We start from the raw sequence: 10,371 nt of genomic DNA on the forward strand, positions 1-10,371 counted from the left end.
GTAATGAAAATGTGATTAAAAATAACTAATGAAAATGTGATTAAAAATATTTGATTTGAGAGAAGGACATTTTAGTAATCATACTGGTTTATATTCAGATTATGCTGAATTAGTAAACAGCTTTATAGAATTATATTTCGATTCCGGACAGTTTTTGTAAACAACTTCAACAAGAATCTGATTCTGATTTCATCTCATTTCAATTCCTCATCAATTTGATTACGGATTAGTAAACGCACTATAAAGGACTATGTAACTATCGTTTAGGTTAACGGGTTGTAATGGATTACTTACAGATAGACATGTTAAGAATCTGTTAACATATTTTAACTCAAAATTTATTATCATTGTATCATTTCATGTCAAGTCGTTAAAAATTGCAAAGTCTCGGTATCATCGCCAACAGATTAATAGAGAGCGAATATTCGCAGCTCTTTCTTCTCACTTCTGAAAAATATCTACAAAATTATTAACCTAAAAACCAGAAAGAAAAAAAAAAGAAAAAGGAAAAAATTGAAAAACCGCAATGGCGAAATCTCTCTTCGTCTGCTTCTCTCTCCTCCTCCTCCTCCCCCTCACCTCCCAAACCACTGACCCGAACACCCCGAACCGGAACTCAATTTCAAGCCCATCTCTGGCTCACACCGAGCTCACCAACTACGGCTTCCCAATCGGTCTCCTCCCCACCGCCGTCAAGAACTACACCATCAACCGCACCACCGGCGACTTCATCGTTGACCTCGGCGGCGCGTGCAAGGTAACCCTCCCACCCGACAATTACCTGGCTACCTACTCGAAGAAAATCACAGGAAAGATCGTCGAGGGAAAAATCGCCGAGATCAACGGCATCAGCGTCCGGGCCTTCTTCCAGTGGTGGTCGATCACCGGAATCCGGTCCAGCGGCGACAACTTGGTGTTCGAGGTCGGCATGGTCTCCGCCAAGTACCCCTCTAAGAACTTCGACGAGAGCCCTGCTTGCGAGGGCCGGCATTCCTCTTCTTAGCAGGTTTTAATTTAAATTAATTCAATTTTCTTTCAGATTTATAACTGGTTAATTTGGGAGCTAGGGTTTTGAATTTGTGATTTGTATATGCATGGATTGCGATTAGGGTATGTAGCTATCAGGTGGAATGCTTTTTGAATTTGTGGTTGTTGAATTGAAAGCAATTTGTTCAGATTTTGATGACTTGCCCATGAATTTTGAGTTCTGCTTTAATCTCTTTAAACTAAAGGAATCGAATTTATGCTAATATTTACGGACCCATAGTGAATGTGATGTTCTCTTTAGCTTGAATAGTTGCCGAACCAATCCCGAAACTGGATTGTTTCTAAGAATTCTGAAAGGGGAATACTTGTTAAATGCATCTCTTTCGTGACAACGTGTTGGCGTGTTTAACCACTGAATCTTTAAGAATGTCCCAACACTTTGCATTGAAGTGACCCAAAATTCTCAAATTCTAGAGCTAATTCGCAACATTGCTCGATTGTTAATAGTTTTAAGTTGTAGTGTACCATAAGATTAATCTGAGGGCTCATATGAAAAAGGGCCTCACACGTCCTCAAAATGAGGACCTTAGGAGAGCAGTTCTGAATATGAGCTGGGCCGTTATTTAGTTTTGATGGTTTGGAATTGTAAAAGAATCAAATCATTTGTTATCGGTCTTGTATCTGAATACTGAAATTTATGCCAATTATGCATGGGAGATAATTCCATTTGTGGGATTTTTAGAATTCAAGCACTATATTGTATGAGTTTCTTAGTGTGCCGTGGAAATAATTTGATATCAAGTCATTAGCCCTCAGTATTTGTCATTTGGGTTTATCTGGCCATTACTTTTTGGTATTTTTGGAAAATGCCATGGGATGGCATATATGGTAAATGGAAATATACGTTGGTTTAAGCCTTATGGACCTTACAGTCAAGGATGCTTGTGGATTTCATTTCCAACAACGACAATGAATGTAGAAAATTATGTGGCTGCATACTAGATTACTGGGGAATCAGATTACCTTTTAATGAAAATACATTAGCAACAACAATGGCTCACAAGATATATCATTTTCGTTATGCAAACATGAATGCCAAGGTTGTTACTTGTTGGTGCTCTGGTTGGTTACACTTTCAGTGCCGACCAAGTCCTTTAGACAAAACCTTTGAAGGGTTGTGTGCACATTGTCATAGCTGTAGGCCCAAGATTCTTGTTGGTATGGAGCTGATTGCGAACTGCGAATTTGCATCTAGGCATGCTAGACTAATTGTTATTGGAGAACATTTGAACTTTAGAATCTTGGCTTTGTTTGGTTTGGCCTCGTGAATGCAAGTCCGTGTCCAGCTAAGATGCTAATTCTTGAAGACCTTTTGATTGGTGCATATATGGAATACATGCATCAGATCTGTTTAGTTTGCTTTTCCTGAAAGCCATCTTTGTGATGACAGAGATTTTAGGTATCCTTTTGATTCTTTGCTTTTTACCTATTGAGCAGTTAATCACCAATATCTTGGATCAAATCTTTAAAGTAGTTGACCTCAGAAATTTGCAAATACCGCACTTTTAACAGTTTCACATTTGTTGTTGGTAAATTGATGTCAAACTTTCTTTTTGTTCGTTATTCCCACTTTGCAGGGTCTCTAGTTGCGATGCCTCTCATATGCGACGACGCCCGGTTGCCGACTCGAAGACCGATGCTACTTAAGCAAATCAAATTAGGTATTAAGACATTTGTTTGAACCGAACAATGAAAAGAGCAATAAGTGATCCTTCTGTCTTGTATACAAGTATTATATGCCACGGCCTGCAGTGTTGTTACTTTCTTTCCGTTTGATTAAGAATTGTAAGATGGTTAGAAATATTAATACATTTACCTTTAACATTGGTTTGACTGTCTAATTATTTGTTTATTGCCTTATGGCTTTGAGGAATAAGCATGATTAGTATTTTAATAAGATTCTTAGTGCTTGCACATAATCTAATCATCCACCTTGAAAATGATTTAACTGCTGTGATTGCACTTGGGGGTCACAAGTAAGAATATTTTCATGTCATTCCAACGATGGAGACTTAAGTGTACTGAATAGACATTGGTATCGTGACATCTGAATACTGCAATGTCACATGGGGAGAAACTTGCAAAGCATTGTAACCTTCTCTTGAACCTTCTAATTTTACCTTCTCGGCTTCTCTTACTCATCCTGTAATGTTGTTTGATGATATGAACATTTTACTTTAAGGATAACGCTTTAAAGATTAATTATGTGAAAAATCAATCAAATTAGAAGTCACCTTAAGTTGTTAAAATTTTACTGTTTTTAAGTAAGAAACATGATTTTTAAATGGCCATTTTGTATGATTGACCAAGAACGCTAGAGTTGCGATTTACTTGTTACATGTAAAGTGAGTTGGGGAAAATTACAAGTAACTTTATCAAAGTTTTGGTGGGTGAAATCCTTAAATAGCTGTCTGCTTTGGGTGAGGTTTAATATGCGTAAATGCCATCCATACTCTTCACTTAATAAAGGCAATCGTCCTTGTTTTCTGAGAATGCCTGTGATTACTTGCGTTATGTATGCTCTCAAATCACTTTGCAGCTGTTCCCAGCAGCACAAGCAAAGCATCTAATTGTTTTTGGAATCATCATTCCAAAGGCCGCAAGACATGACTTCTGGCCGGCCATTCAATTTTGGTCCTACTGCAAATAATTACGCTTGGTCATGGTAGGTAGAATCTGCATGCGACCGGAAAAATTTACATTGTACTTTCTACAACGTTACAAGTTGGGTAAAATTTGGAATGTGACCCGTCCTTTATCAAACACTCTCACAAAATCATGAGAGCCTTTTCTATTTTTTTTTATTTAACTCGTCACTTATTCTATTTGTGTGATGACTACTCTACACCAGTCTTATCGAAATTTATCTCGATCAAAATATTGTTTGAATTTCCATGTAACTGACGAATACAACACAACAATTTGTCATTGGGTACCTTTATTTGACAATTCAATGACCCTTTCCTTTTCTCCTCCCACAATTTTCTCAAAAACCAAACAATGGGTAGCAACAAAAAGTTCACTGTTTGGTCTTAAATTTCATAACTTGTAAAGATGGGTACGTACATGTTACACTATAACATGCCATGAACAATAACGAAAAAGGATAGACAAAGAAAGATGGAAGCATCTGATGGACTTCTGAGTCCATTTTCTTCCCCATTTTTGTACCCTCCCCATCTCACCCTGACAAAAAAATATAAAGACTGTAATCTCCAACTACTCAAGTCGCCCACCAAATCTATCTACTCACGAGAAAGACTTGTATGACACTAGCATACTGTCACAAATTTACGATGACATTATATACTAATCAAATAAAAATGTATGTACGCTTTTATCTACATATCTGTATTTCGTCAACATAAATATCTCGTGGTTATGTACTCGTGGTCTATCTTCGTACAAATTTCGAGTTGTCCTGTCCAAAATTACTAGCCCTAATCATCATGGAACAAATTACCGGAGTGTAAACTACTGAATGATAAGGATTTTTTAATTTTATTGATGAATGACATGGACGTAAATACAATATATATATATATATATTTTTTTTCCAGCAATCTCTGATGACCAAAATAATAAAAAAGTAAATATGGATAATGCACTCTCACGCGCCTTTAAACCATATAATGCCGCACCGACCAATCACATCGCCTGGAAGTGCTCCTTGTACCTTTTCTGCGGGGCAGAGCCAACCCCTCTGCAGCGTTCCCGACGCGAATCCTCTGCGCGTGATTTTTCTCCTCAACGCCCCTTCTCCAAAACGTGAACAACTCGTACAAGCTGCTTTCCCTCACAAAACCAACTAACAACCGAGTCTTTCTCTCTCTCCTCGCTTTCTCTCTCTCTCTCTCTGATTCTCTGCTCCGCGAAGGTAAATTCTTCGGCCGGGAATCGCCAAAAACCCTAGGGTTCCGCTCCCATTCTCCGCCAGGTCCGTCTCTCAATCCGCCGTGGTTTCGTTTTTGTATTTTCCTTTGAATTTTTCCGATTTCTTACCTCTTTCCGAGCGCAGATCCATTTGTCTGCTTTCGTTTTCTGCGTTTTCTTGTTAACCACTTTTCGTTTGCTTAAAAATTTCGAATCTTTATTATTTTATTGTCCATTTAAATCGAAGTATTCCCTTTTCTTTTTTTAAATAAAAAGCTTTGATTTAATTGCGGTAAATTCACACAATGTGCATGCCAAAGATTTATTTGGTTATCTTGTTATATAAATTCAATATATGCATTTTATATTTTATAATTTTGCATAAATATTACAATTTATATGAATAAGTATATTTCGTATTTGCATGGGTGGTAGCTAGCTTGTTTGCAAAGCACATTTAGTTCTCTTTCAGTAGTTAATTAATTTTTTTTTAATTTTTTTTAATTTTTGTTCCTTCTAGTTTTAGCTGCAAGCGTTGTGTGGTGCGGTTTTCGGGTTGTTTCAATCGACTAGCTACATTATGGAAACTGAAGAACTAGTAGCCCCCTTCAATTGTTCTGTCCATGTTTTTATACCAATTAGTCGTTGCAGGGAGGTCGGGTATAACTATTGCGTAATATGGAATTAGAAGATAAATTTGTTAGTAAAGGTACGATCTTTGTCTTTCGCGTGCATTCCTTTCGTAAAGTCTGAAGTTTTTATCCATGGTGATTTCGCGACGAATGTTTGGTAGTATTGGTTACATAACTTTAGTAGAAAATACAAGAGGGAGAAGTTTCGTGGAAGAGTTACTGGGATCCTGTCCGTTGTAGCCTAGTGATATGTTGGATATAGCAAACGGTATTGAACACGCTCTTCGGTACTTGATGTGTGACTTTCTATTGCCAGACACTTGGGTTGTTTTGAAGTTATTTTGTTTCGTCTTTCTTTCTTGTGTAAGCACCTGTTGAATTGCATCTTGAAGTATTGAACTTTTTCTATTCAAAAATAAAGTTTTTGCTGATGTAGATGTAGTGATGTACATCTGACACCCTATAAAACCTACCAGCTGAATTTTTTATTTCTTGCTTAAGGGTCCCCAGGGAAGGACAGATTTCTTGGACAAATGCTAGAGCTATTGTTGTGAAGTGGGACTAGATGTTCATTTCCTACAATATGTGAGATGATATTTTGACTTACATTATCGTCGATGGAGGGATTGTTAATAGGTTGTTGAGTTGAGAGATTAGGATGGTGCGCTAAGGAATGAGGTCAGAGAGGAGATGCTGTGTTTTGGATATTGTTGGCTATATAAACAGAAATAAGCACAAACCGACTGAGATGTTGGAATGTAATCTAATTACTACAAAAAGGATTATTTTGTAAATGAATTTTTTTATGCGCTGAAGGGAAATCAGAAGGATAAAACAGAATTTCACCACTTGATCTTGAGAGCTTTTACTATCGCTTGTGCATTCTATCACAGTTTTTCCTTTTTCTCTTATCCCTCTCTTATTATTGAGTTGTAGACTTGAAGTTTGTTGTTGCTTTGATATATGTGCCTAAATTTCATTTTTTTTTCGTCATTTTTTTTTTCCACAATCCAGTTTCTGGTGCTCAAAGCCTCTCTTCCAGCGTGCAAAGCACTCCCGAGAAGAATGGGCATTCAGATGATGCTTCACGAAGTCCAGAGCTTCTTCAAGAGTTTCTGAAATCAGGTCCCAAGAAGGAACTCGTTCGAACTTGCATTGAAAAGGACAAGAAAAACTTGAATTCATCAAAAAATAAAATGACTGAACCTTTGAAGACTACTAACAAGACGAGTAAGAAGCAGGATGCAAAGAAAGCTTCTTCTAGTCCAAATATTCTTCCTAAAAAGCAAGGCAGAAAGGGGGAAAATCCTATGCGACTCTCACCAGCTTCTGATCAGTCTCCAGAATTTGGATCTTCAAGCTCATGGATCTGTAAAAACTCTGCTTGTAGAGCTGTTCTATCCATAGATGACGCATTTTGTAGGAGGTGCTCTTGCTGTATCTGTCATTTGTTTGATGACAACAAGGACCCTAGCCTTTGGTTAGTGTGCACATCTGAATCTGGTGGCGGAGATTCCTGTGGGTTGTCTTGTCACATCGAGTGCGCCCTTCAACGTGCAAAGGTGGGAGTTGTTGATCTCGGGCAATTGATGCAGCTAGATGGTAGTTATTGTTGCGCTTCCTGTGGCAAAGTTTCGGGGATACTGGGGTAAGTAATTGTCTTGCTTATTTGAAAACTCCAAATTTATGTTTTTGAGTTTGAGAGTTCCTAAACAAGAAACATTTTTGTATCCCATTTAATAATCTGTTTTCAGGTTTGTTCCTTATGTTTGCTATTCTGTACAAATGATCTTTGCCAAGCACTTTGGGCGAAAGAAATACAAGAAAAATCCTGACACCACCCCGCACCAAACCACCACCACCAACAATCTAAATCAATAAAAAATTTAGGGAGGAGTTATTGCATGTGTAATTTGCCTAATAGGTTTCTAGCCTCGAGCTGATGTTACTGCTGTCGTTTGATTAATGCTAGCAGAAATTGGAAGAAGCAGCTCATTGTGGCAAAGGATGCTCGCCGTGTTGATGTACTTTGTTATAGGATATACTTGAGTTACAGACTCTTGCATGGGACTTCAAAATTTAATGAACTACATGAAATTGTGAAAGAAGCAAAGTCTAAGCTAGAGACAGAAGTTGGCCCAGTGAATGGCGTTTCTGCAAAGATGGCACGAGGAATAGTCAGCAGACTATCAATTGCTGGTGACGTGCTGAAACTCTGCTCCCTTGCAATTCAGAAAGCAGATGAATGGCTGGCCAATGTTTCTAATGCGGATCAAAATTCCCGAGGTAGGAAACTGTACCACTTGGTCCTCCTCTTTTCGCCTTTTACAGGCCATTGTTTATGCATGGAAAACTGGAACGATTACTTATTTTTTTCTGTCCCTCATTAGCAGAGGGTTCACTTCCTGCAGCATGCAAGTTTATTTTTCAAGAAGTGGCATCATCCTCTGTTGTGATTATATTGATTGAATTGTCTAATGCATCGTCTGACGACATTAAGGGCTACAAGCTGTGGTATTACAAGAGTCGAGAAGAATCACACACAAAAGAGCCTAGTTGTATCTTTCCAAGATCTCAGAGAAGGATTTTGATATCCAATCTGCAGCCTTGCACAGAGTATACGTTTAGGATAATATCTTATACGGAGGCTGGTGACTTGGGTCACTCTGAGGCAAAGTGTTTCACCAAGAGTGTTGAGATAATTCACAGTAGCTCCCTTTCACCAGTTTCCAGGAATCATAAGAAAGAGAATCAGATCATCGAAGCAGATTCTAGTGCCAAGAGAGAGTCTGAAACTACAACAGCAGTTGGTCCTTCTTCTGAGTTTAAAGTTCGAGATCTTGGAAAGGTACTTCGTCTGGCTTGGGCTCAAGAACAAGGCAACTCTGAGGGGTTTTGTAGTGCTGATAAAGAAACGTGCTGTGGAGTAAGCAGCACAATAAAAACTGAAACTCCACAAGAACCATTGCCTTCAGTTTCGCACAGGCTTGACTTAAATGTTGCTTCAATGCCCGATCTGAATGAAGAGCTAACCCCGCCATTTGAGTCCTCCAGAGATGAAGACAATGGATACACTTTGCAGCATGCTGTTGAAGCAGATGATGATGCTGCCTCTCATGACCTAGTGAAGAATGGTTTAGCAAGATCACATGGTAGTGGTGATTCGCAGACCTGGACTCACGGGCCTCAAGGAGATGTCCCAGCTGTTGATTCCCGGGCAGAAGTTGGCAGGAAGAGGGCAGCAAACACAAATGAAGAGATATATGATTGTGACAGCACGCTAATAAACGGGCCACCGGCACATATTTCTAATGGTTCTTATTGCTTGGACGAGAACTTTGAGTACTGTGTGAAAATAATCCGGTGGCTGGAATGTGAGCGTCACATTACGCGGGAATTCAGGTTGAAATTGCTAACATGGTTTAGTCTGAGATCGACTGAGCAGGAGCGTAGGGTGGTCAATACCTTTATTCATACTATGATCGAGGATCCAAGTAGCTTGGCAGGACAGTTAGTTGACTCATTTTCAGATATCGTGTCCAACAAGAGGCCACGAAATGGATTCTGTAGTAAGCTGTGGCATTAAATAAAGGCGGGCGGAGGCAAGGCCAGGCATTCTGATAAGAAGTTCTATCCGCTTCATATTGAATTACTCTTTCTCCTAAGATAAGTAGCCTCTGATTAATTTTGCCAGTCTTTGTACAGGCATTTTTTCCTTAGTCATTGTCACAAGTGATTTAATTCGTACCGCGGACAAGATTTGTCCGGCTAAAAGATTTCGGTCATTGATCTGGAAGAGACTGATTTTTCTTGGGAAGGAGATGCTCAGATGCAAGGTTTCTGGCTGTAGGTCGCATTTCATTCCCAAGTTATCGTAGTTACATTTGAAGCTGTAGAATTAATCATTGAAGATATAGTTATAAGCACTGCTGTCATTGTCTTCATAAAACTCAAAGAAGGGTACATGAATTTAGCTTTATTTTCCTTCTCACTGCTAATTTCTTACATTTTCATTCTTTTATTCTATCTTCACCTTTTTATTCCATGATCTGGTATTCGGAAAATTAATGTGGTTGGTGATTCTTGCCTTGTAAGTAAGGTAAGATGGAAAGAAATGTGTACCAATGGAAATATTTTTGCTTTTATTATTATTTTTTTCTTTAAGAAATTGATGCTTTAATTTTTAAAACAAAATTTAAATTTAGATCGGCGGAGTATGAAAATCATTTAGCTAAGGAGATAAATTGAGGGTAAAAGACTTGTAACTCAGTTGGTTAAGACTTAAAGCGTACGAGAGCATATACCTCTATAAGGAGATATGCTTTATTTTCAATTGTATACGATCGTATGTGAAATGTTTCTATCATCTTGTGTAAACAATGTGTAAGACTGGTTATAGACGATCATGAATTTATATTTCTCACCACGTGAAAAATCTCACTTGCTCCGTGGTATTTCTTGACTATCTCTCCTCAAATATCACTTGCATAGGAGAAAATAAGGGACTTGGTAGAAAATTATGGATAATCAAAAGTTAAATTGACAGTTAACTTGGAACGACATGTCGTCCATAGTTCTAAGAACCAGATTGGTGCCAAGTCAGCAAATGAGGCAAACGTGTCGTCGTGGGTAACAAGATTAGATTTTGAATAAGATTACAAGATTGTATTTACAGACAAACACACAGATGACTCAAATTTTGGAAAAATGAGGTTCACTTTTTTTTTTTTTTTAAATTATTTTTTTAAAATTTTTTAATTTTTTTTATCCCCACCTCAGGCCTCGAACCTGGGACCTAATCTACCCCAACCCCTTACCC

At 38.2% G+C, this 10,371-nt stretch overlaps 2 protein-coding genes across 5 annotated transcripts; both read left to right on the forward strand.

Moving 5' to 3' along the window:
* Positions 1-467: 467 nt before the first annotated feature.
* On the forward strand, positions 468-2,871 carry LOC103943848. The gene is made up of 2 exons (XM_048586114.1): positions 468-1,006; positions 2,625-2,871. The coding sequence occupies exon 1, from the start codon at positions 527-529 to the stop codon at positions 1,001-1,003; it is 477 nt and encodes a 158-aa protein (XP_048442071.1). The 5' UTR covers positions 468-526; the 3' UTR covers positions 1,004-1,006; positions 2,625-2,871.
* A 1,956-nt stretch (positions 2,872-4,827) lies between these two features.
* On the forward strand, positions 4,828-9,543 carry LOC103943849 (VIN3-like protein 1). Of its 4 annotated transcripts, none has more exons than XM_048586120.1 (5): positions 4,828-4,984; positions 5,441-5,629; positions 6,567-7,200; positions 7,528-7,838; positions 7,943-9,543. In XM_048586120.1, exons 2-5 carry the CDS (start codon positions 5,599-5,601, stop codon positions 9,136-9,138), a joined length of 2,172 nt encoding a protein of 723 aa, XP_048442077.1. In that variant the 5' UTR covers positions 4,828-4,984; positions 5,441-5,598; the 3' UTR covers positions 9,139-9,543. The 4 variants fall into 4 exon arrangements, with proteins under 4 accessions (XP_048442077.1, XP_009352484.2, XP_048442096.1 ...); XM_009354209.3 differs by having other exon boundaries at positions 4,829-4,984; positions 7,946-9,543; XM_048586139.1 differs by lacking the exon at positions 5,441-5,629 and adding an exon at positions 6,054-6,137 and having other exon boundaries at positions 4,850-4,984.
* Positions 9,544-10,371: the final 828 nt, after the last annotated feature.

Source organism: the organism of the source record quoted next, unplaced genomic scaffold, assembly GCF_019419815.1.
Source record: "Pyrus x bretschneideri cultivar Hongxiangsu unplaced genomic scaffold, Pyrus_bretschneideri_v1 Contig1, whole genome shotgun sequence".
Taxonomy (NCBI): domain Eukaryota; kingdom Viridiplantae; phylum Streptophyta; class Magnoliopsida; order Rosales; family Rosaceae; genus Pyrus; species Pyrus x bretschneideri.